This window comes from Augochlora pura, chromosome 6 (genome assembly GCF_028453695.1).
Source record: "Augochlora pura isolate Apur16 chromosome 6, APUR_v2.2.1, whole genome shotgun sequence".
NCBI lineage: Eukaryota > Metazoa > Arthropoda > Insecta > Hymenoptera > Halictidae > Augochlora > Augochlora pura.
Genome location: NC_135777.1, coordinates 13955534 through 13982164, shown reverse-complemented (window position 1 = coordinate 13982164; position 26631 = coordinate 13955534). Strand labels below are relative to the sequence as shown.

The window sequence follows — 26631 nt, the reverse complement described above, 5'->3', positions numbered from 1 at the left end:
GTTATTTGTCCAATATATGTGTTACTCGCTTCACATATTACAATACTACAACGTCTTATTATTCCTTTTATAAGATAATGTAAAACAGTTGCTTCTGTAAATGTAGCGTTAAGTAAACAGAGACGAGAAAACTTTCATCAAAAATTGAAGAAAGCTTGGAGGATCTCCCTCGACGTTTCTGGATAGAAACGGAAAGCAAAGGTCGTCGAGGTTCTCGGCTACCGAAAATCGAAAGAGGAGACACGAGAGGGAGCCAGCCAGCAGCGGCAGCAGCAGCGAGACAGGAGAAGCGAGCAGCGCGGCTGCACTTACGGATGACACGATAATAAAAGCACACCCACGTCTTCCTCCCCCCGTGGGCCGCCCGCTTTGTACCTACGCATGGGTTTCCACTTGTCTGGCCGGTGATTCACCGAGCGCCGGTTCCCAGCGCCGGTTCCACGGCGTCGCGCGTCGTCGCCGGAAACGCCGCACCGTCGAAAATAGCGTCGGAATAACGAAGATCGCGGCCACGACGACGACGGCTTTACAGTCATATTGTCAGCACTCGTTGCGACCGCCGTGGTTCCGCGCCGTCGCGCCTCGCGAGAACCGGGTCGTCTTACCTGTCCCGCGTGTACCGGCGTCCCACCTCGTGGAAAACACCGGTGAAATATTGCAGCCGCGTCGGGATGCGACCGGGAGGACGAGTCTCGTCGCAGAAAGTAGGATACCGTCGCTGTTACGCGAGTTCTCCTTTTTCCAGACATGCCGCGATCTGGTTAGCGCGCGGCTCGCCGCATAGAAACGATACGCTGGTCGAAATTCGCCGAAAGAGTTTCGAATTCGATTGCAAACTGGTGGAACGATTGAAAAGGTATAGCATCGAAGAGAACCTCGATTATTAACTCCGATAGCAATGGCTCTCCAATAGCAGCGTTCTCTATCGTCCAAATACGTTTCGCGTGGAATCAGCTCAGTCCAATCAATCCATATGCAAAACGATTTACTGTACAAATCAATAACGGCTACGCGTTTGCCGCAGTTGTGGTCGGAATAAAAAGCGTACACGCGGGTATCGTAATCGTGTGCTCTGAAATCTAATAAGTGGACTGCGGGTTTTATGCGTTTGTAGGAAAAATTGGGTAAGTGAAATTGAAAACGATTAACGCCGTTTTTAACGTCGAATTTACGTTCGTCGAGGATACGTGCTAAACGTTCACGATCTGAATAATGATAAATTAAACAATTAAACAGCCATCGTTTCGACGAATCCGATAAACCTGGTGTTAAACTATCTAATAAATGTAATTAACGGTAGAACTGTCAATAAATGTACGTCGTCAACTTTAAACTAAATTACTTCCGACTGTGATCGCGGCGAAAGGTCATTGCCTAAGGAATTGCGTTAAAATTGCACGCAAGGATTGCAACTAACTTGTGCATTCTAATTAATGAAATAGAAACTACTTGGAAGTTATTCGATGAAACGTGAATCGTGGGATACACAAGTAAAATGTCCTTGGGATAGGATTATTTTGAAGTCGTCGGACCGGATATATCGCGGGCTAAATAAATAATTAGTACGCCATTGGATCTGTCTCGGTAAACGCGTAATTCCCGTTCCATTGGATTAGTTGTGAAAGTTTTCTCACGGAGGAGTGCATCAACCCTTTCGCAGTCTGGTTTATAAAGTCGTTACGGTTCACCGGATGAAGCCGGTGCCGTGCGTCCCGACAAAATCGGACGATAATACTTAACAGACTGGTATCCCGCTCGAAGCGGGGTTATTATTGGAAGGTGCCGGTAATTATCTTAGCGAGAGGCCGCCGGTGCAGCTTAGGGTTGCTCCCCGTGATCTTCTCGCTGTTTATGACAATGATGGATGGTTCCAACGGTAATTCATCATCCCCCTCCCACCAGTGAAAGCTCTCCCGGCGTGTCACGGCGCGTTCCACCGCGATTGGATAAGCGTCCGCTCTTCACCGACCAGATCCCAAGCGATCCGGAGCCGATCCCAAGCGGTTCCAGGCCGATCCGAGTCACGGAGGAGGATTCCTCCCGGATTTTTGCTCTCCGATCGCAACGATCGGTTACACCGTTACGCTCCCTTTAGCCCCGGCTAGAATCCCCCGTTCGAATTAAGACGAATGAGACCCACGGAGCTCGCCGGTCCCCGGCGAACATAATTCATGGTAAATGACGCGGCCTCCTGGCGGACGACCGAGAGAATTCGACGCGGTAAATTGGACGCAGCGTCGCGCGTTCATCATCCACGACCCGCGACCACTTAACGCTCGATATCGATCCGCCGTATATTTAGGAGAGGCCTGTAAACAGGCCGCGGGGCTGCTGCTGCTGGCCCGGGGTCGCCTCGGGGGCTCCTCTGTGCGCCGTCGCCTCACGTGATTTGTTGGTCCACCGGCGAAAAAAACACAGCCGACTCGTGCAGAAAGATCGCCCGTGTCGTGTTCTCTTTGCAACTGGTATGGTCTAACGGCGACTCCGGTGTTTACCGTTTCGAAGTCGACAGTGTTCTGTTTGCGCCACGCGATCCTTCGCTCAGTCGCAATTGATTGGGGCACGCTGATCGTTTTACACGCGAAAATCAAACAGCAAGATCATCTCCGTATCGCGTCCCTTTGCAATCGCCATTGTTTGCTGTCGAGTTGATCGTTTGTAAATGGAACGACGCTTCGCCGGGTTTGATCCGTATTTCGACGAATTTCCGTAACATTCGAAACATTGCACATCGCACGTTGCAGCACATTGTGCAATAATCATTTACTTACTAATCTTCGTAAGCGATAATATTTTCGTTCGCATAATTTTTATTTTATTCTTCCCTACGTATCATTTTCCCTTGTATCAAAAGATTTTTTAATCAAATAAAATTATAAATACGCTTCCACAAAAAATAATTGAACAAATTGTTTGATTCCATCGTATATTCTGGTAAATACAGTAAAGGTCTATAAACATTCAGTCGCGATATTTATTGTTAATGCCTGGGACGTTTAGCCTTCAAAATCGAATGGCATGTTCAGAGAGAATGTGCTACCGAGTTCGACTCAGATTCCGGTGAAAATCCGGAAACGACTTTGACGGGGGCTAATTCGGACACACCGTGACCGTTGATTGCCGGCTGCACCCTCTGGTGCAACCGGCGCTGCGGATGGAGCACGCCGATAGGAACACGGAATAGGACTCGGCGCGGAAGGGAGAGACGCAGAATTGTTTGCGGTGGCCGTGGTGCCGGCCGCGGAGGGTAGCTTGAATTAATGGCCACGATCCTCCGTTGAACCTCCTTAGTCCGGATTAGTACTGACACGAATGGCGTGTCATTGGGAACCAGGATTCCCGAGGATGGGCCGGCGCTAAGCAGACGCCGGGAATTCCCCGGGGAGACCCGGGAATAGAGAGTTTCTGGCTCGTAGCCGGCGCGACCGCGGATTTCGTGCGGTTGGTTTCGGCCCGCGTCGTTTACACGCGATACACGGACACACCCGGGCACCTCGAGATTCCCCTAAATAGTGCAGGGCGTCGCGTTACGATGCAGTTTTTATTAGGAGGGATCTCCGCCGAGATCTCTGCGGCACGCGTTTCTCGGGGGGTGGGGGGAGGATGAAACCCGGGGGCATGTGCGGCAGGCTTTAATATTGCATCGCGCTGTAGAATTTGTCGATGCGGGGCTGATAAACGACGAGAGTCGTTCCGGGTTCGCGTCGCAGCTCAGGACCCGGTGTTTGCTGTTTAGGGGTTGATTCCGCTCCCGGGTAACCTGTTCGGAGCGAGCGTATTGACAAATCGAATGCGGTACACCGTTGGTAATTGGATATTCGACACGGGGTCGCGGGAAGAGAGAAGTATATTGGACTCGACGGGCAATTAAAGTAATGCCGGGGTACGACGAATAGTCGTTGCGTCAGCGTTTAATTCGCGCGCAGAAACAATACGGACCCGTCGGCGGGACCAATCGATTCTCGTCCCGCGCTGCCCCGGTCATTTTCGTGCGTTCATTTCCGCGCTTTCGGGAATCATTGGATTCCGATCGGACGGAATCGAGTTTCGCGTCGCGGCCTCGCTTTTTTAATTCCGCGGAACGGATCCGGAGCGTCGCGTAACTCCGGCCATCGAACGACTTTAATTCAGACGCATTAAATTGTTAATACCGCCGGCAATAAAGCGGCCGCTGGGCCGCGCCGCGCAGCCAGCATTTTCCGAACGCCGGATCACCCGGCCGTTAATGTACCTGGAAAGCTCGCGCGCGCGATGAGCACGAGGCGCAGAGAGCATTGTAATCGAGAAATCGTTGGCGAACGAACAGCTAAATGGGAACGGCTCTCAACCTACCCCCTACTCCCTACTCCCGCCCTCCGCAGCCGCCATCCCCGGCCTAGGTATCTCGCGAACGACCCTCTGTTCTCGATGTTCGAGTACCCGCGCCCGGAACAATGACGATCGTTCCGCCACCCCGCGATACTCTTCAGCCCCCCCTTCACGTTAATATTTACACGTTCCCCGCTTTTTGTTTATTGTTTTCGCGGCACGTTCGCTGACCGTAAACGCAAACTTTTACCGGGTAAATGACCCGCGTCTCACTTACCCTCGCCATTAACAGAACTTTCGAGGACGATCCGTTTGGTCCTCTTTCGCCCGCTTGTTTTTCCTATCAATTGCGTACGAATGCTGTAGCGTTTCTTTGTTTCCGCCATGTTCCGTGCATGGCGTAAGAAGCAGAGATGGACAGCACTACGGTTATTCGTCACAAAATTTCTGTTGCACTAAAATATTACTTCCACGAGTTGCCGCGAGGATGGTGATCTTTTCATCGGTGCTCGCCGATAATGAGTGTTGGGAGTGTTAATGGTTAATTGTTAATATTTCATAGAACAACTTCCAGTAAGTATTTGCTTAAGGAAGCAAATCCTTAACATGTTCGCGAAACTAAATACTATACATTTATCAACAATATTATAATGCATTCAATTCTCTATAGCGTTCTTTTATTTAAATTTCTATACCCTTTAATTCCACCTGTATACGAATGCTATAGCATTCATTGCTTGTAACAAGAGCAAGTTTAATGCTTTCATTCTCAATTACTGTTCTTAACATCCGGACAAACTGTGTCTAATCAGAATTCGAATCAGTTTAAAAATTAATGAAATTACGAATAAATCGTCATACATTTTTACTCTTCACGAACCGATTAAAGGACGAAGTCGGTCCACTTCTCCTTCCTGCACCATGGTTCCATGACTGAGACGATCGAAGAATGTCGATTCCGATCAATACCGTGGATATATTTTTGGATAACGATCGATATCCTGGAAGTGGCGACATCATTTTTGGAAGAGGCAAGGTCTCGGTGGGAACGGTGGAACGAGCTTCGAAGGAATCGTCAGCGGGAATCGATCGAGCGGAAGTCTGCCGGGAGTAACAAACACGTAGGAAACCGCGAGGCCGCAGGCCCGACTACACCAGGGATAATATTACGCGCTGTATAGCCACGGAGTCATTAATTCTATCGATTTCGCCGTCGTCTCGCCCCCCCCCCCCCCCTCCCTGCTCACGACGGCGGTGCCTCGTTATTCCTGTTCGGACCTCTTGCAGAGATTACGACAAGCTAAAGGACGCGCCGGAGGATTTCGGTTAACGAGCCACCGGGACCAGTTGCTCCGAAATTCTAAACATTCGTAGCAATTACGGTTCGTTAATACCTGCCCCCCATCCACAACGATCCTGCTCTTTCCGCTACCCGCAGATTTTTCCCTCGTCTAACACCCCTGTCTGGTTAAGCGATTCTAAATTTATTCCCGGATTTAACCGATGCGTTAACCGAGCATTCGGGATCCTGGAAAATTGGTCGAAATATGTGTACTGATTATTATTACCATCCGAATCCAGTGTCTCTTCCCCTGACTATTTTTAAAGCAGAGACTGGTATATTACGAAATTGTTACGATATTAAAGCCGAAACAAATACCGGTATTTATATATAATAATATATTATTTATATATTATGATTTTAAACAATCCGTTTAAAAGCCTGATAAATTGTAACTGGGAAAACGATATTATATTGTTATTTGATTGCGACATAATATTATAGTCTAATATAAAAATATTGATATGTTTTAATGTAATAAAGCATAGTTTATCCGCAGTCGTAATATTTTATGTAAAAATATTTTGGGAATGATAATGATGTAAGCAAGCTAAACAAATTCCCGATAAGTATTTGGTTAATGCTGGTATTTGTAGAACACTCTGCGTTAGAGAATGCTCGAAGACCGGAAGACGTGAGGGAAAATCAACAAATTATCTCCTCGCCGGCAAACTCGGAAATTCCAGTAGCAAATCAACTTACCCTAAAACGACAGACTCCGGGAGAAGTAGAACTAGATTAGCAGAAGTGCTTTAATAAGTGATTCCCTCGATCCAGCCGAGCGGAATGACGATAAGGCGCGGCTAAACTGATAAAGAGACCCAGAACAGCTTAGACGGTGGTCGTCGAAAAAGGGGCTGGAAACTTGTATGCGTGTGTCAAAAAGATTATTGCTATGACAACAAGATAGCCGCGCGAACGAAGGGATGATTTATCAGCGGCGCATCATTGGCTCGGCAGCAGGGGCGCGCGGAAACAGTTTCGCGAGATCTCGAACGCGTATCACCGGAGTCGCTGTAAACGCGTCGACAAATCGGCCAGCTGATTCCCGCTCGTGCCGTCGAATTTCCCTCGAAACGCACCCCTTGTCCGGCCGCGGAAACTCGAGTTTCGGGGGTGGCCAGGCCGCTTATCTTTCGGGGCTAAAAGAAAAAATCAGCGGCTTCGACCCTTATCCGGCCCTGCGATCGACCGACCCCTCCGCTCGTTAGATCTGCTGGCGGGGTTGCCGGCCGCGGGAGTGATCGAGTCGCTTAAGAGAACGTTCCGTCTTCTCCGTAACGATCTCCGCGATGATTAGCGTTATCTGGAATATTAATCGCGGCCGTTTCCAACGCGTCGACCGGCCTTATTAAATTTCACACGCGCATCGGTCCGGGGGGTGTTGTCACGCATCGAAACGGTTCCAACCCTTCGGTATAATTCACAAGCTCCCGCCGTTTAATTCGAGGTCTCCCGGTACGAAAGTGGATCGCCGCAACAACTGCTCCGCGCGTTTATTTTTCGCGCACCGCGGCCCGGTAATTTCGGAATTAATTTCTGTTTACGATAACCACCGGTCGCTGATTATTTTTGCTACGGTTCGGCCGTCGAGGATTCGCAGAAATTTAATTAAACACGCCGCCGGCGAACTTTGTAACTACCGTCGTCAGGCCGGCCGTCCGTGCATTTGCCAATTATCGAGCTAGATAGGGGTGAATTATGCAGCGTTTACACTCCCGGCAATTACTCTGCCGGATTTTGAGCAACCGAGCGATTCCTCCCGTCGGGAAAAGAATTACCGACAGGCCGAACGGCTTGTCCGTGTTTGTGCTGCCCGGCGAAATCCAGATTTATCGAGTGCCGATGTTTGCGGCAGCTCGACGGCACACAAATTTTTCAAAGCGTTCCCCGGAAAAACGCTCCGGGGCGGTGTTGCTCGCTTCCGAATTCGCGCGGCGACGCTTCCAGCGGGGAATCCCGGCGCGGCGGCAGGACCTCGGCACGCCTTATCGAGTTTCAAAGATTCGGAAGGAAGCATCTCCCCGACCCGTTCTATTCACCTAACCCGGGCCTCCGCCGCCCCGTTGCTTCCGTTTGCTTCCTTTCTTCCTTCCTGTTCGCAGCTACCCTCCCCCCTCCCTTCGTTCGTCCGTCAGCCAACGACAAAAGTCGGCGAAATTAGATATTGATTCGGGTTCGCGTGCCCAGAACCGGCAACGGGATCCCCGCGAGCAAGTTTATCGCTGATTCTGACCGAAAATCCACTTAGGTCGACTTTAAAAGGGCGAAACCGACAGTTCCGTCTCCCACCGGCACCTTCCGGGGGAAAAACGATTTCAGCCTCTATTTTGCGTGTCGATACCGCGGCTCCGCGTGGCCCTCTGTGGCACTGCGGAACGTCGGTTCGCCCCGTCGATGAATCGAGAGCCCCGCGTGTCCCTTTGTCGATCCGTCTGGGGGTGTAAAAGTTCGGGGACAATGCGCCGCGGAAACGGTGAAAAGCGACTACGGGGGACGAGTGATCCTCCTTTTAGTCCTCTATTAGCAGGGGAGACCCTTTCTCGCCCTTTCAAATTAGAATTCCTACTTCAGTCGGTCGGTGACGAGCCGCTTTCACCTGTTCGATTCGACTGCCGGTTTTGTTCAATCGAACCGGGAGGCGTTCCGTGCCGGTTTATATCTTCGACCCTCTGTGAGCAAAATGCCGCTGAATGGATCCCGCGAACGGATACTAAGCGATTCCAACGCAAAGACGAAGGCGTGGCAAAGTGACTGCGGCAAGTGGATACAGCCGGCCATGATCAGACAACCCCCTTTCAATATATTGCGCTCGAAATAAATTCAATTTTCTCGTATATCGAGACTTGACTGAAGCAATTGTCTTCCAGAATTTGTATCTATTTATTTATGCAGATGTGGTCTCTGCCAGTTCAACCGAAGTAAATGTAATTTTCTTAGATATGCTGGAACGTTCCACTTATTCTTGTTTGCCTCGCATAATCAATTTTCTTAGCGCTGTTAGAGCAGTCAGAATAGGAAAATCGGTTATTATAACAAATATGCGAATCATGAACAAAGTAATATGGACAATTTCGATTTTAATGAAATTTTCAGTATGTCTATGTATCACGAGGTCTACAAAATTTCATTTTTTAAATGTTCATTATAGACTCAAATAAATAGTTTGAAGAATATGATCTTTTAATTCTTTTAACATTCCGAACGATTGTAGTAGTCTAAACAAATTTCTGTATACCCATCCTCTAGAAAATTAATCGTCTAGCATCTCAACAAAATTCAAGTCTTCAAGTCAAGATCTTTAAAAAAAAAATAATTTCGAGGCTGTTAACACGCTTTCCGACGCAGCTGTATGTAAAGGACGGCATATGCCCGTTAATAAATAAATAAAACAAAATAATAAAATAAATAAATACTTGTTATTTTTATGAAGATAAAAATAATAAACATTTGATATAAATGCTGAAAGTTTTTAGAAACGTTTCCGGCTGGAAACCGCGATTTTCGGAACAACAATCTCGCCGTAATTGCTCTCGGGAAACGTTCCGAGGTCTCGCGGCGAAAATGTCGCGGGGTTTACGGCGTTTTCGACCCAGTTGCGAGGCGGCTCGCGATAATTACTCGCAGGCGGTCGTCGGTCGTGTCACCATCAACGGTGACCCGGCAATTGAAAAAAGACTCTCGTTACAGAGCGGCGGGAGACGCGTGGGCGCGGGAGAGCCTCTCAAAATTCACGACACGGCACGGTGGCGCGAGAACGACGCCGGCGGTTGGAATTTCACTAAAATTCCCGACATAGCCAGCGGTCACCGGGGACCGCTCTAATGAAACCGCGCGCTAGTTAATTAACCTATCGGATCGATTAATCATCTTTAGAATGGCCCGGGGTGGCGTGCTCTCAGCGGATCCGGAAATCAAACGTTCCCGCGACACGGAGATCGGTATCGCGGCTCCGGTTACAAGCTCTCGCGCAAACACTCGCCGATACGTGTACTTTCGCCGGCAGTTACAACCGACGGGAACGATCCTCTTGCTTGACCAGCCGAAGCCCTACGCGTCATAAATAAAGATTCCGCTCCCTACCGGAGGGTGCGCGGTTTCTATCGGCGTCCCTCTGATTTGTACTGCGTCTGACAAGGGATCATGCCGAACGTATAGACAGAATAATCGCACAAAGCTATGGGAATGCTCTCGATACCTTCCGGAATTCCTTCGGACTCCGGCGTCCCCCTCCCCCCTAGAAGGTCCAGCTTTCTAGAATATTAACCTCTAAAGGATCGGAATTTCTCCGCTACATTTTCTAAATTTTTTCCCGCACAGTGAACCACCACCGGTCTTTCAAATATTCAGACCGTATGTCGTACAGTTGAGAACTACATTGTTCAACTTGTAGTAGCTATCTAAATTTTATCTATCTTGATCTTTATATAATTCATAATATAATTTAATGTAAGTATAATATAATGACATCTTTTGCGCCAATAGATTTCTAATAGTTCTAATTCAACTCTTGAGAATTCCATAAAAAATTGCAGAGATTTCATCAGGAATTCAAGAAATTATCTGGAATCACATAATGGAAATTGTTATTTAAAAGAAAATTACGGAGCTTCTTTTGCATGCGGCCTAGTGATTGAAAAATCTATTAACCAGCCAGGTGTTGCGATCTCTTTGCAGAGTGAGGTAGTTGCTGTAATTATACTGCGTATGTTTGATTGCATTCATATTTTATTTAAATGCAACACTGTCATAAAATATCTAATTTAAAGAATATCGAATTATATATCCTTCTTAACCAGTTTTTGATGCGTATACTTGACGTAACAAACAGTTATATCATTTCTTGTATACGAGTATACTCATCAATAATAGCCAACTAGTATAGTGTTAAAACTTTAGTCTAAAACTAAAACCGAAGTCCACGAGTGAAGTGTTAAAACAATGTAATTCCAATTCCCATCCCTCTTTGTACATTAGTTCCACTATCTCAACGTTTATGTCGATAAACGGGGACCCTCTTGACAGCATCGTCACCGATTGATAACTAGTAGTAGCATCGCAGAGAAGTTCTGTGCGCTCTGTTGTGATCGGTTCAACAGACGCGGGCTATGACAGACAGCCGTGTCGATATCGGGATTAGGCCGAAGGAGTCTACCCCAAACGGTTCGGCGTCTGGAAGACGTTGTTCCGGGTGTTCATCCCGCATCGAACGATTCTTTCTCTTCGGGCAGATGTGGGATTCTCGCGCGCCCACCCACCAATCCCCAGCGTTTCGTGCTCGGACGAGCACCGTGCGCCGAGCTGTTGCAGATAGCGGCTGCTTGTATGCCGGGATTAAAGCGAAAGAGCTGGTACACGAATCCGATAGGTTAATCGAAGGATACGTCGTTCTGGTAATGAAGGGCTTCGAGTTGTTCGAGTCTCGGCTCACTGATCCATGCGGCCATTCTTTCCCCGGCTGCGAAAGCCTCTGTCCGAACCGATTCCCGTTCGCTCACGGCCCGAACGCCGGACGGCCGACCTATCCTGTCGTCCGATTCGAATGTTATTATCGCTCTATCGCGAGGAAGAAGAGTTCACTGGCGCGGCGGAGACAGAGAGGATCGTCGTCGGTGCCGGACGCAATGGGCTGCGAGGGACCATTATACGCGGGACTTAATTTTCCTCGCGCGTAATGGTCGCTTCCGGTCCAGTTGCTCGCACGCCTCGGACTGCCAAGACGGTTGCACACCGACGCGACGCGGCGCGCAGAATTATTGTCGGCGGTCAGTTTGGACGCGGCCGCGCGTTCTTCATTCTACCGAGCGCAAATAAAAGTACCCCGTCCGCCGGAATAATTTGGAAATAAGGGAGAATTTACGACGTCTACGAAGCTCGTTAAACCTTTCCGCGATTAAGAGATTCGCACGTATTTCATCCCGCGGACTACGACGGAATTAAGCCGGCCGACTAAACTGGTGCCAAAACCTGCACGCGCGTCTCATTATCTTTTTCAAAATGACCCGAAGAGAGATGCCGTAGCTGCTAGAAACGTCTCGCGAGAACGCCGGGCACAATGAAATAGAAAACTGACGACAGAGGGACGTTCCTGCTGCTGAGGTAAAATACGATGGCATAGTCGCAAGTCGGTCCCTCCGAACATTTGAAAATCTCTCGGTTTTGATCTCTCGCTGTAAGAGTTGTATTAGTAAACCACGCATACTGTTCTCAGCGCGGAGAGTAGGCGTGGCACTGGACTTTCTACGAGCCAGCAGCGTCGTCCAATCCTCGCTCGGAGCTCCTAGCATAAACTAAACTCAACTGTTCGAGTGTTATCGAATTTGTTGGAACACCGAGCTGGAAGATGGTCCATGAAAAAAAAAAATCGAAGAGGATTTTGAAGGTTGGAAGGGTCGAACCGCCGGAAGTGGCTGGTTCGCCGGCTATCCGTGACGAGCGGGGTGCGTCGAATGGTCGGTATCGGGGCAAACCCGGTTATACGTGCTATCAGTTCGCGGCCGTTACTGTCAGCCGTAAAGTGACACTCGGAAACCGAGAGCCTCGGCGTGACACGCGGATACCCGCGAGCTCTCCGGCACCGGGCGTTCTCGTCTCTAGCTCCCCCAAGCCTCTCGAGCCGGTTGCTCGCAACCTGGCCACGTTTCCGTCCCGTCTACCCTGCACACACCGAATATCAAACGCGGCCTCCTCCGGCTTTTACGAAGCAAGTGCGCGCCACTTCAGCTCCGCCGCTATCGCTTTCTTGCGGTAACACGCGTCAGGACAATAACGTTACGCGATGCCTCGCCGAGGAAACGCCGTTTGACGCGTGAACCATCTCCGCCGAGCCCTCGACTGTTTTCAAGGGAACGGACCTCGGGTTGGCTCGTACCGAACCCGCGCGTTCCTTCTTTTATAGCTGCCGGTAGGTTCGCTTCCGGTGCTTGGAACGCGACGGAATCGCTCCTCGGTATTCTCCGCTCCGAAAAGAATGCTGCCGGTCGTTCCGGCTGCCGCATATGGGCTCCTCGATATCCAAAAGCACCCTCGAGCAAACTGCTTCGGAGCTCTTTGTTTATCCTTTAGTTACCGGCGCATAACGCGATCGCCCGTTGAAGCACGGTGCTTGATACTGGGATCGTTGAATCGGTCGGAACAAGGCTTTTCCGATTTCTGTCGAACACACAGTACAGGTATTGACCCATTGCGGACGAGCATTCTGACAAATTTTGGGTAGTATTTCCTTCGGAGAACTAGAATATCAACTAATCGTTACGTTTGACAATAACTTACCGCCAACACGATATGTATTTTGTACGAAGATTGTGCAAAGACGTAAATAATAATATTATATTCGTACCATTATAATAATGTAATGCTTTTGCAATGAAATGTAATTTTGGAAACGAGTTGCAAAATATTTTGCGAGCATAGAGTTGGGACCTGTTATTTGTCAAAGATCCTGATCTGTTGTTACGCGCGTAATTAAAGTACGTGTTTGCGGTTTCTGAAGTAATACACGCAGGCTTCGTGTCGTCCCTACGTTGACATTCGTCCTCAAAGGGTTCGAGATGCTACAGCGGGAAACTGTTGAGCCACTTCGACCCTATTTGCACAACATCGCGAAACAAGTCGTTTATTAGGATCATTTGGGGGAAATCATAGACGCGCGTACAGTTCGAACCGGGAGGATTACACGAGTACCCGATCGATCCAGAGGCTCCCTAGCCAGCTTGTACAATGTCCCGAAACTGTCTGGAACACGTTTATCTCAGCCTGTTCGATTCTGATGTACTCTACTACTTTAACACTAGATAGACGGGAGCTTGAAGCCGGGAAAATGACTGCTTTCGGCAATATAGGTATAACACACACATATATATATATATATATATACCGGAAATGAAGGAGGGGGGGAGGGGGCAACAACAATGATTAATAAACGCATTTATATGTTGCAGAAAAAGTCACAAAATTATAAGAAGCTGTGTCATTATTTACATAATTATTTTTCTAATTGAAATTGAAAAGCAGTCAAAATGACTTGCTTAGGCAATCTAGTGTTAATAGCGCCGCCAATCCGCTAACCACGAACGTTTCTTTTCTGTTTCAGGTGAGTCCCTTCGAAAGCGATCTACCAATGCGAGACAGCACGGTAGGTAGGGCCCGCGTCACTCTCCAGACACGCTAATTACAGGGCCGTGTTTCCGAAAAGCTGCTGTCGTGGAATGTCGAGTCGGTGCATCGTTCCCTGACGAGCGGTGCACCGAATGTTCTGCGTTCCGCGCCTAGCGGCGCCCAATCATCCTCGGTGTTTCTTACGTAACGGGGGGTGGGTGGGTGGGTTAGACTGGAGCAGAGAAAGGAAAGCGAGAAGCTCGTGCGAGGCAGGAGTTGCCGCAGTTGTGCGAAAAAGGTGATTACGAGCGGCTGTCAGCGAAGAGAATGGCGAGAAAAGGGCGGGGAGAGGGGAGGGGAGAGGAGAGTGCAAGAGACCTTGCCGGGTGGGCAGGAGAGGTTGCGGTGCAGTTTGGCAGACCTCCCGATTCCGTATTCTGCAGTGATCCGCCGCATCCCCGTGCGACGCGCGTGCTGTTGTTATTGTTGTTGACGGTGCAGGCTGCGAGAGAGGGTTAGACGAAGGAGGACGGAGCGAGCGAGCGAGAGAGCGAGCGAGAGGGACGCTCGACATTTTTGTTTGGGGTTACAGCGCGCATGTGACGTACGGCGTACGGCACGCTTCGCCCCTCTCTCCCTCGCGAGCCTGGCCTCTCTTTCTCTCCAGTTCCCTCTGTCTCCGGTGGCTCGACACAACTCCGAGGCTAGAACACAACTTCCCTCTCAGTGGCCCGTGAACCGCGACCGGAGCAGCACGCGGTCTGCTGTATTTCGCTCTCACTGCTTCGTCCGCCTTCTGTTTTCCGTCTTCCGCCTCTGTTCGTTCGGTTTGTTCGATCGATCATCGGGTTTCGCGAGGCACGCGATCGACCACCCCCACCGTCTCCTCATCCTCCTACTCCTTTTCCTACTTCTGTACCGTCGCGTTCTATCCGCCGTGGCTCATCCGGCACCGTGACACTTCCTTGACGCGCCATGGACGTTTCCGCTCGTCCTTGCGAGCCCGGAGACCCTCGCAACGCGCGCCTACTGTGATCCGTGATAGCGGCGTGATACCGACCCGTGCCACGTCCAATTAGAGCACACGCGCTCCACTTCGGGCCCGAAGACCTTTATCGAAGTGATCAGTGTTAGACGAGAGACTAAACTGTCTCGACCATCGACGCCCGGCTTAAGCCGAGAATCATGATCCACGTGGACCACCCGGAACCTCGCTGTCGTCCGTGAACTGGTATCCTCGCTGGGATTCTCCGCTTCAGCTGTTTCGTGGATCTTCTCCGTAGAAATTTGTGGACTTAACCTAACCTCGTCCGACAGCTGATCGACGGTTTCAGATGGGACACGTTTAGCCGGTTCGTTGTGCGATCGGTTTCGTGTGGATTTTCAACTGGTGCAACTGTTGTCCCTGCTGTGTGCTCGGAGTCTTCTCCTACATTCGATTTGAATTTGCTGCAACCCGTTGACATCCAGGTTTTTCATGGGTTAGCTCTGTTTCAAGGTTGTGCCACATTCTTTGCGCCCATGTCCTCGTTTTTAATAATCGTGAGAGGTGGTTACGGTTTTGCTTCATACTTTGCGTTTACTCGGCTCCGATCGTGCCGCAGTGTGTACAGTGACTCCCACATCCGATGACACACTTTGCCGCGGAGCAATCGAGTGTAAAAATGATTGTGACACCAACATCTTTATCTCCGTCCTCTCTTGTTCAATTACGCCGCTGCAACGCGGCTCGTTTCATTCAGAATTGCATAGATTTTATTATCTCGACGTTCGAACGAGAAAACCGAAGGTTACATAGACGAACAAGTGTCACGCGCGACACGTCTCCGTGTCAACAGTCGAGCGTTTTCTTTCATTAGCGCAGCTGCGGCGCTAAATTATTAGCAAAGCCGATTCGACTACGAGAAAATCCTTAGCAGCACGCGCGTACCTCGATGAATTGATAAATGCGCATCTCGATCGTGGCAGGCATCCTCCCGCCTCTTCCGAGTCAACGCAATTATCCGCAGTCGTCGAAATTGGCCGAGTTAACGAGCTTGCCCCGTTTCCATCGATTGCAAACTGTCTGCCGGTAATGAACGCTGCCGGAGAAAAAGTTCGCGGAGGAAAGTGGCACAAGGTCGGCGATTAGCGAATCAAAGGGGCTCGAATCTTGGCAATCGCGAGCCTCGTATCGAACAAACTACTCCATATTGTGGATACAAAGGGCCACTCGTGGCCGGAGTGTCGCGGCTTCGTTCGCTTTATTCGTTCTCGCGCGTTTAATCGGCTCGGGGAGAGAACGAATCGCGCGAGCAGCCAAAGGAATCGATCCCATCGTCTCGTCGCGCAGCGATTACCCTCGTTGTTAGTGCTGTGACGCGATCTCTCTCTCTCTCTCTCTCTCCCCCCGTCTCTCTCTCTGTCCCCCGCATTCTACATTTCCCCGGCGGGGAAATCGACGGGGCGGCTTTTTAATTAGAAATTGCTGTCCCGCGACGGGCTTCGCGCGCATAATTACGGAGTTTCGGTAACATCGTGTTAATGAAGTTACGATAATAGGAACGCTGCAGATGGAGGCGCGAGCTCCAAGTGCGCTCGGCGGCACGCGGCAATAACGAGCGAATGAATCGATGCGATGCGCTCTGATTCGAGCGGGAAACGGACCGCCCTCGTGGCTCGCCGGGCCCGAGTGCTTTTCGTTGTAATTTATCCGCTCATCCGCCGGCCAATTTTACGGAATTGTTTAGAATCGTTTGCTGTTGCAGATTAGTTTGCTAATCCTGTTCCTAAAAGAATCGCCAAAAATTTTGGACAATCGAGCTTACAGGTACGGTTACAATTGGTCAGACATCACGATTTCTATAAAAAATAGTCGGAGCTCAATGTAACATGAATTATGATAAATACTATAACGAATATGTAATTACAAACGATTAAAATGTCTCGCTTATTATCGATACTTTGGTTATTACCTTTACCGTTGCAATTCTTCGTTACGCGATCAGTGATTAATTTTTGTTAAAAACATTCGTCGACAGCTACAGCTAAATTCGGTAAAAAGACGTAACAAACATTCGGTGCATGCACGGATCAAAATTAAAACTGTGATATATTACATTTGCGTTTCGTTGAATTGTTTTATAAAGTCAAGAATTTCAATGACGGAACTTGACTTTTTATTTCTGTTCATGGGAGGCGTCACTGCGCGTCGACGAATTTATCAGCGAAATTATACTCGAAGTAAGATAGCACGTGGAAGGTCTCACTATTTATACTACTGACGTAAGCGGCGCATCCGCAAATTCCGACGAGCACCTAGCTTTCGCTCACCCACATACGGTGTCCGAATCGTCGACCGGTCGCGACGGGGATCCGCCTCGAAAACGGCCGACGTCGTCGCAGGAGGAAAGCGTGGGCAGCCCGGATAGCTCGAAAAAAGTGGGCAATTCGAATTAGCCGGTCTGGTAATTGCGTCGGCGTGTCGCACGCGCGCGCGCGTCGCGGACAAATCGCCACGTTGCTCGTCGGCCGGCCCCGGCGCCGCTGAGACAATTAGCAGCCTGCGACGATACTAATTAGCAGGTAAACGGGGCTCACGGCCGAGCGAGAAAAATCAAGGGATCTTTTCGCAGCCGGTAATTAATCGGTCCTCCCGGGCACTCCGGAGTTCGCAGCCAATTAGCAGGGTGCTCGCCGGAGCGTATGCTGAGCCGACGATTCTTTCGAGGACCCGGTGCGGCGAGGCCAGGTGAACGGAGCTCGAGAGCGCGTTTCAGGCTTCTGTTTCCTCGCGATCCTCGAAACGACAGCGAGACAACGTTTTCGACGCCGCGCGCGGTCCCGATAAACGCTCGCGAGACGCAGCTACGGTCACGTTCCACGTGAGAAATTAAGACGGACCAAACTACGGTTAATCAGCGACTGACGTCACCGTCGTGTTGCTCCTGAAAATTAGCTCGCCGCGATGTCCGAGTCGCGCGATTGCGCAATCGCTCGCACGCACGCACGTACGTACGTTCGTTCGTTCGTACGTTCTCCATTTCTCGTCCGCGGCGGCTTTCAATCTCTCGATTTAACCGAGCCTGCGATCGACCGGTGCGAGACGGCCCGTGCGACGCGACGGCCAGGCAAAAAGGCCGCATTGTCGATCGTATTCGGCCCTCCCCGGTATCAGTTTCCATTCGGCGGCGGCGGCCGGGACACGGGGTCGGCCACCCCCGGCCCTTTTTCAATTAAGCTTTGATCACAGGATCGAGATAAAACGCGTGGCTGTCTCTTTTCGCCTCGCCTCGCCTCGCCTCGTCTCGCCTCGCCCCATCTAGGCTCGTGTCGAGAGCTCAAACGAACAGCAGTCGATGGGTAGAGAGGTCGTGGAAAAGCGGCGGACGGTCCACGCGAGTGCACGGTTTACCAAAGCTCGAGCCGGGCCCGTTCGATTGTCAAAAAGAAACGTCCGTTTAACAGAATCACCTTTCGCCTCTCCGTACAGAGATAGACTCTGTTCGACCTTTCAACGGGTATCCGTTTATTACGACGAGCATCGTGTGTCATCGGAGTCGGCATGGATCGGGACTGACCATCGGTCGCTTCGTTTAATGGACTGGAAAAAGCGGGAATCGTTTCTGTGCAGCTGCGACAGTGTCGGTCGTTGTTTTAATTAATCTTGCGAGTCCGATGTTTGGACTATTGTTGCATCGGTTCTTATAAACGTGGCGTTTGCTAAATGTAACCAGATAGAATTTTGACATTGCGGTGCAAGTACACTATTAAATCATCGAAGGTGCACTCTGAAGAACATATATCTCGGATGAAAGTAAAAGGATCGATGATATTGAAACTTTAGGAACTTTGTGAAAAATAATCGGTTTTGATATTAATTTTTGACCCATCTTAACTTTATTTTCATTGTAATACATTCGAACGATCTGAATTTGACTAGGATGTTTCGAGTACGAAAGAGTTCTGGTGTCATCCACTATGATAAATTTTAACTTTCCTGTTTTAGTTTAAATAATTAAATTACTTTGTCTTTGTGGGATTTTTGAGGTTGATTGTTGGCGCCAAACGTGTTTACAGAACTTATTGAATGAAATTCAAATTGAAAGACTAAATTGTAAGCATCAATTATTTTTTTCTCCATTCTTACATTTCACGAGTCCGAATTGGATTAGGAAGATATAATAGATTAGCATAAAAATTAATTATCAAATTCGAGCAGCGTGAATCGGCAGTCGGAGGAATAAACGCTGGAGCCTTTGCTTTCAAGTCCCTGAGACAATTTATCATAAAGAAATATTTCCACGGTCGTAAGCGAATTTAAATTATTGTTTCCGTACCTAGAGATCAAACCCGTATTTAAGTTACGCTTCCTAGGATAATTCCAGCAAGCAACGACGCTTGGAAACTAATCTACGGTCCTATTGTTCCGTCCGGAAAATCGAGAGTGTGTTTATTAAAATCGTTATCTCGGCGAGGCCCCTCCGAATCCGTGAAATCGAATCGATCGGTTCGGCGGCTGGGCCGCGGTCCTCGTGGGAAATTAACGGAGGAAAAGTCGACTCTCGTCGTCGCGGTTCCCGTGGTAATTAACGAAACAGCCCGGGCGCGTTGTCGCGGCAGCCGGGAATCGAAGCGACCACTCGAGAAAATTAATAAGACGCCGCGGGCAGGCTCGCGAGCGCGCGTCGCTGCCATCGAATCAGTTTTAAGAGAGAACTTGCTTTTTTAGCGGTGCTTCGCGGGGATCGTGAAGACGATGTCCGCAACCGTGACGTCGTCGTCGCTTTTCCCCCCTCGCGATATTCGTCGTCGTAGAAATTCTAAAACTGCCCGGGGAACTCGTATAACTGTCCACGACGGGAACATAACCGTCTCGTAACCGCGCATGGGTCGGGTCGCCGCAGATCGGATTGTCCCCGCGAGAGGCGATATCCGTCGTTTGCCGGAGATTATCCCGTTCCGTTCGGCAAAAAATCAGATCCGTAACTGGATCCATTAGCAGCCGGGCGGCGTTAACGAATTCGTCGGTGCCCGCCCGGAAAAACGACGATCAAAGAAAAACACATTAACACGGACGGAATCACGGGACAGCTAAATAACCCGGCGAGGCAGTCCGGAGGAAAAACAGACGGACCGACGGCGGTAAGAAAATTCCGTGTGGCGCGTTTTTCAGTGTGCAGGCTCAATTAGTCGGGAACAAGCTCGCCCCGGGGAGCAAAGAACTCGAAAGAGGAACGGGGCGCAGCGAGTGGAAGAGGACAGACAAGACTCGGCCAGCCGGCGAGCGTTTTCCCTCTCGATCGCTCGTGACATTTGTCGACTGTTGCTTCTCTTCGTCTTCCTCCTCTTCTTCTTCTTCTTCTTCTTAGCTTTCTTCCTCCTCCTCTTCTTCTTCTTCTTCTTCTCTGTCTTCGTCTTTATCTTCGCCTTCGTCGTCGCGTCCCCGTTCGTCGCAGTGACTTCGTGCCGGGGGCAGGAAACGCTTCTTTCTCCTGGAAATCGGTCGTTCGGCGTTTAAAAATATCCTCCGGCCGAAAATAGTCGGCGCAGGGCCGCGAACACCCTCGACGCAGCTCTCTCTCTCTCTCTCTCTCTCTCTCGTTCCTCCTCGTGGTCCTCAGCATCCTCGGCTTCTTCGCCGGTCCTCGTCGTCGTGGTCGTCGTCGCTCACCCTCCGGCTTTTTCACTGATCGTTTTGTCACCGCCGCGCCTCCGCATGTCCTCCCTGAGAAGCCGCGACGAAAACTTCGGAACCACCGCCAAAAAGACGATAGACCCTCGGCCGAGAGACTCGCCGTCCCGTAATTTATATGCCGGTTAAAATAGGAGCCGGCTCAAACCAGAGATATATCCTGCTGACCCCATCGTCAGCGCCGGCTTTGTCTTCGATCCATCCTCGAGCCGTTTTTCCACGCGATCTCTTCATCGGCCCCCGTGCGTCAAGCTTAAGCACTTTCTGGAAATCTTAAAACAGCTTTCTCGACTATCATTGCGATTAGTATTAGAACGTATTTTAGTTCCACGGCGAACAACAATTTAATTATATGAAATCGGTGTTATCGTAAGGGATATTCGTTTTCGAAAAAATGAGGACATGGTCTAGGACTCGTTAATTGTTTTTGACTGGTATATTCCAGGATACACGTCGGAAACAACTAACTTATTAAAAAGTATACATACTTTGATATTCTTTATTGAATTGTATACTTTATAAAAGCGTTGTATTTGAACAAAGCCTGAAGAAAACCAAACATTATAATTACAGTACTTGAACAGTTGTCAAAGAGATAGCAACATCCACCTGGTTAAAAACGAGAGCGCAATCGCGATATTCTAAACCGTGAATGAATCGATGAAGACTCGGAGAGCACACCACGCTTAAAAAACATAAATTATTATCGTTTTCTTTAAAAAATCGCAGGAGCTGTGACACGTAACATTTTACGGCATCTGTAACGTGTAGTTGAAGTTCGACTGTGAATCGTTAGTTCGTGAGGAAATAAACTATGATTCGCTGATCGTCGAACGCTAGCGGATCCGATCGACAAGACCCGGTTCTCGCGCGAGTTTCGAAATCGATATCGCCGGTGCGGGCACAATGGTCAAGAGCTGAATCTTCTACGAAAGAAGCAAGACGACGATCCCCCAGATCAGGAAACGTCCACTTCGCCGCGGGAAAACAGTGACAAATGGTTCAGCCAGTACGCACCGAGAACAACAACCCCGCTCTGGACATGGAATCGCTCGAGGAGATGCTCCGCAAGGTAACAACGATTTTTCACCGGCGATTCCCGCTCGCCCATCCATTACAATTTCGTAGAAACCGTTCCCACCACTTCTCCGCGGGTATCACCCTGAAGCCCGTCGCCTTCGGCAGCTCGCGAATTAGCGCGTTTTCATGCAGCTTTACACGATCGTAACTGTAAATTGAACGAGTGCCCTCTGGTCCGTATAATTTCACCAATTACAGAGGAACGCCGACCGTATTTCGCCAGATTAACGACGCGACGGCGGTTCTGGATTTCGGGATCCGTTAATTTTCAGGGGATGCTCGTTGCAGCTCGCCGCGCGTTTTGTAATCCCTTTTACCGGCGGCGGTGACGTCGAACCGAACGGTCAAGGGACAAGATTAAACCAGCGCCGAGTGGTTCCTGCGAAAACTGCGGCGCCAAGCTTCCAGGACAGCGCATCTGGGTCCTCGGCTGCCTAAGACAATATTTGCCGGTGCCGCGTTTCGGCTCCTGACGGCAATTATCCCACGTAATCGGTTTCGATCGGTCCTCCGCCATTAACACCCACGCTTCTCAAAAATACTCGCGCGAGAGATCCTCCTGGAACTTCACGTTTCGCGCTGTAATTCCGCCGTTCTATAACGTCTGAAACAGAAAATAGTTGTATTTTCAGCCTGGGAAACATTTCACCGTTGAGTATAGAATTGAAAGTGACTGTATCGGTTTTAATTTCGCTGGATTTTTCTACAACGCTCTTACGACACGGTTTCAATATAGCACGGTCCAAACATGGCGATTAAACTCTAACCTTTAGAAGACCGGAAAGCCAATTCGATTTATCGGAAATGTATTGGCCAATATATTTAGTGACTCGAATTATGGCAGTAAGTTCGTGAAAGAAATAACTCGGATATAGATATAATAATTTTTAAAATAAATCTATCGAGTTATATGAGAAAATTTTCCGGTCTTCTGCAGGTTAATACTGTTCGTCTCTGTAATGTACCAAAAATGTTAACAATTAAACATTCTGTATTGTACAAAAACTAGACATTCTACTGCATTCTCTAAGAATGTATATGTATAGAACTAATGTAGAACCATCATAGCAGCGTAATAGCTGAAAAACGTCGAACGTCACATAAGATACAACATTGAACAGTGATCACATGGATCATGTATTGGTTAACAAAAGAGTTAATATATCATCCACTACGACAAATTTTAACTCTCCCGTTTCAGTTACGTTAAATGGATATTGCGGGAATTAACCCTTTGCACTCGAAGCCATTTCAACTGCAAATCTAAAATACAATTTTTCTGGCTTTTAGTATTTCCATTTTCCATAACAAAGTTCAGTCTATGTATATGAAACTGATGATCTCGTGATACATTTAACAATTACACTTTCAACAATTTTTTAAATCTAAGCTTCGATGATATTTATAAAAATAATTTTGGAATGTGTTTCAATAATATTAATGGCGCCGCAGAATCGCCACTCGAGTGCAGAGGGTTAATTTCCGGCACCCAACGTGTTCATCGTACATATTTTCCCATGGAGCTGTCTGCGTCGTTTTGACGGTTTGTATAGTTACTAAAGGGCATCGGCGCGATTCCGCGAGGGCTCACGCGTGCCACGTCGCTCCATATCGGAGAATATAATAACGGGTCGAGTTAAGGGAAGAATTACGTTACGTTCGATGAAAGAAGAGGCCCCGAAGACGGCGCGTAGGGGGAGAAGGTTTTTTAACTGCCACTTCCTGTAATGTATTCCGTCAGGCAGCGTTGAATGGACCACTTAGCGAGCATCCAGCGCGCACGCACGACAAAGAGCCGGAGAAAAAGAGAGAGAGTGAGAGAGCGAGAGAGAGTGAGAGGCCCTCTCGTATAAGCGCTTCACCGGCTGTAAAGCCCCTCGCCGACGCATATATGCGTCGGCCAAGCCCCCACTCTCTTACCCGCGGGCTCCTAATAACGCGTTAATGGTCAATTCAGCAGAAAGTCCCCCCCGCTCGATTCGTCTATCGAGGACTCTTCGCTGATGCTTTCTTGCCCGCAACCATAATCTCACCCTCGCCAGCCGAAAAGAACATCGTGGCACCCTGGTGCTCCGCGACGAGCCGCTGGAAACGATACTCGTCGATCGAGGGGAGCAAACAGACGTTCCTCGACTCTGGGTCGAGTGGGTGTGGACAAATAATGGAGCCGGTGGAACGAGGAAGTACCCTTTACGAATTATTGATTCGGGGAGACTTCGAACACGGGTACCACTCTGCCTTCCGCTACCTGTTCTGTTTTCGAACAGTCACCTCTTTCCATTGATGGCTCTCGCCGCTGCGATACCTGACGATTTGTCCATCTGTAGGTGATTTCGCATCTTTTAGAATCTCACGCCGTCGAAACAGCCATCAAAAATTGTCAATTTTTATATAATACTTTTAGAATTGGCGATTCCTTGTACTGTTTGATATAAAACACTGGTATAGTAAACACTCTTTAATTATCCCTTAGCTTGTAAACGGAGATGGACAGTTTGGGAAGAGGAGATACGATTATTCAAGCCCTGCGACTCGTTTTTATTGTCGTCGATTGTCAATAAAAACGAGCCACGACAATTACTTCTATTCTTCCAAAATTGTCCATTTTTGTTTAAAAGAAGTTGTTTAAGAGAAGTCCAACAATTGCAATGTTTTATGAAAAATCTTAGCCTTAACTTTGCTCTCTAGTGATTCACACCTGTTTCTGAATTCACTCCAATCGAGATCAAGCATTACAGAGTTATATTTGACAGTTCTCATTTTGCATAAAGATCTGCAGTCTACTATCACACACTGTCGATGCAGTTAATATAAACACAAGCAAGAGAAACGCTACTCTTTTACACTGTTAAATCAAGGAGTAACAGTAAAATATAAACTGAATTTAAACTATTTAAGTTTGTAGCAGAACCATAGGCAATCAACGGCGACAATATGAGATTTATAACACAGGATTATAGTTAGAAAACTAAATGTACACGGGCAGCTCCAATTCGATGACACGAGACTGTCACTTTCTCGCAACTTTGGCACATCTTTTTTCATAAAACTAGCAACCTCTCCGTTGTGGAAGTTCAATGTACACCTCTGGTTATATTTGGACAATGTTCACAAATTCTTGGGCCGCGAACGGGGCGAAATTAAGCTCGCCATAAACGATTCATCGAATCCGTCCAATCATCTGGCCCAGTCGACGGAACGATCGCTAATCGCCTCGCGGCTATTTGTCAGAATCTTTTGACGAGAAAAGATCGAGCGAGGCAGGTTCGCGACCGTTTTAGCAAGAAATTTTCTTATCTGCTTTGATCAGGGTGGCGCGAGGATTCGCGCGCGTCAGCGCGACGCGGGAGTTTGCTGGGCTCGAAGGGAGTGCTCCTTTCTTTCGTTTTTACGGGCTTTTTCCCTGGCAGATTCGCCGGACGAGCGACTCTCTGCAGTATCACGTAGCCTGCCATGGAGAGACACAGAAAAAAGCGACGGAGAGGGAAAGGGGGGAAAGAGATGGAGAGAGAGAGGGAGGGAGAGCGAGCGATATGGCGCTCGCGAAGGGGAGAAGCGGTTGGTCCGTAGCTACTCCGTAATGTAGCTTTAATGTAGCGCTCGCGCATGGGAAAGCTGTCGTTCCCCTTTGACGATTTCCCACGTCAAACGGCCGCGCCGATTTCCACGTGGACGTACGTGCCGGCGTATTAGCTTTTTGCCCGCTTGCCACCAGCTGTCTCCGCGTTTTGCATTTTTCTGCTTTTAGTCGCCGCAAGCTGGCAAGAGCGGACGAGCCGAGCGAGAGAAAAAAAAAGCGGCGAGGAATAACCGGGTGACGATCGCGACAGATTTCCGAAGGACACAACGGTCGCCGACCGATAAATCTCTATCGCATTCGCGTCTACCGTTCAATCCACCCCTTTGCTCTCTCTCTCTCTACTTTTTACGTTGAACCTAATCTCTGTACACCCTGTGCACCGATCCCGTGCTAAAGCGGAACCGGACGACCGGCTTCTTGCGAATGAAATTTTGTTCGGCTACCGCAAAACCCGATCGCCTCTGTCTTTTTCGATTCTCTCCGTTCTCGATCCCCTACCGGCAGTTTTTCACCGGCTCCGTAAACGTAATCTCTGCACGGGTGCACGGTGGAAACAAGACTACAGCACCGGGCGTATCCAGTAAATAAAATTTTTCTTGCCGCGCCCCGTCGAGAGCGACTGCTTGTTTTTCTTTAGCTTTTGATCCGGCTTCCCTCTCTCGGCTTTCGATTTTCTTCGACGATTTTTCATCGGCTCGGCAAATATACTCGCGCTGCGTACTTTCCAGAAGAATTCCTGCCAACTTTTCACCGACACGGTAATCTCTGTGTAATCGATTACCGGGAAAATGGAACGGGCGAGAACGCAACAACCTTCTTGCGAATAAGATCTCGTTCCGTAGGATTTCCAGGTAATTGTTCCGGTTGCGCCTCTTGAAAAACTGCCGGAAGAGTCGGGATTCCGTCAGTTTCCCGCGAGTTTCCCCGGCGTCGTTAGTCCCGCCCCCCTGTCAGCAGCGTTCCTGATTCGAACGTTTTCGGCGGTCGCTCATGAAACATTCATGCTCGATGCCGGTGCGGACAAGCCCGACAAAATTATAAACGGCCCGGGACCAGCCCAGTTTATATTTCGCGGACCGGCCGTTCGCCGGCTATTTTCATTTTAATTGGCGGCCGTCGGCCGGACACCGGGCCGGGCCGGCGGCCCCCGTTCGTTTCATTGTCTCGATACGCCTTGGAAAAATCGCGCACGGCGAACAATTGCCGGTGAAAAAGCCTCGAACCGACCGACCCCTCGAAATTCCGCTTCGCTTGGACATTTATTCGTCGGGTCCCGGGAACAGTCGGGCACAAGTGTTGAGGGAACAGTCCACGAGGACCCTCCCCGATAGCGAACTGCCATTCGTTCCGTCGTTGAAACGCGCCGCGGAACCTTTCAACCCGGAACAATTCCCTTAATTCTGGTCTTAGTACTTTTCCTCGAGCGGAAAACGTTTCTCTTGATGGTCGATATCCGTTGCCGTCTATCCTCCTCCTCCTCCTCTCGCTTCAGCGGTACCCTCCGACGGAGTATAACCTGACACTCGGGCATCCGTGAGGGTCTCCTTCGAT

At 49.2% G+C, this 26631-nt stretch overlaps 1 protein-coding gene across 6 annotated transcripts in view; it reads left to right on the top strand.

Annotated features, from left to right (window-relative positions):
• Positions 1 to 26631, top strand: part of LOC144470728 (uncharacterized protein CG43867) — a 147073-nt gene that overhangs the window by 78265 nt on the left and 42177 nt on the right. The window contains exons 1-2 of one of the 6 annotated variants that reach the window (XM_078182213.1): positions 14482 to 15099; positions 21150 to 21492. The exons of the other annotated variants lie outside the window; for them this stretch is intronic. Of the exons in view, the coding sequence (XP_078038339.1) occupies positions 21418 to 21492 (75 nt within the window). The 5' untranslated portion in view covers positions 14482 to 15099; positions 21150 to 21417. Of the gene's footprint in view, positions 1 to 14481; positions 15100 to 21149; positions 21493 to 26631 lie in introns of those variants that run through there. 6 annotated transcript variants of the gene reach the window in all.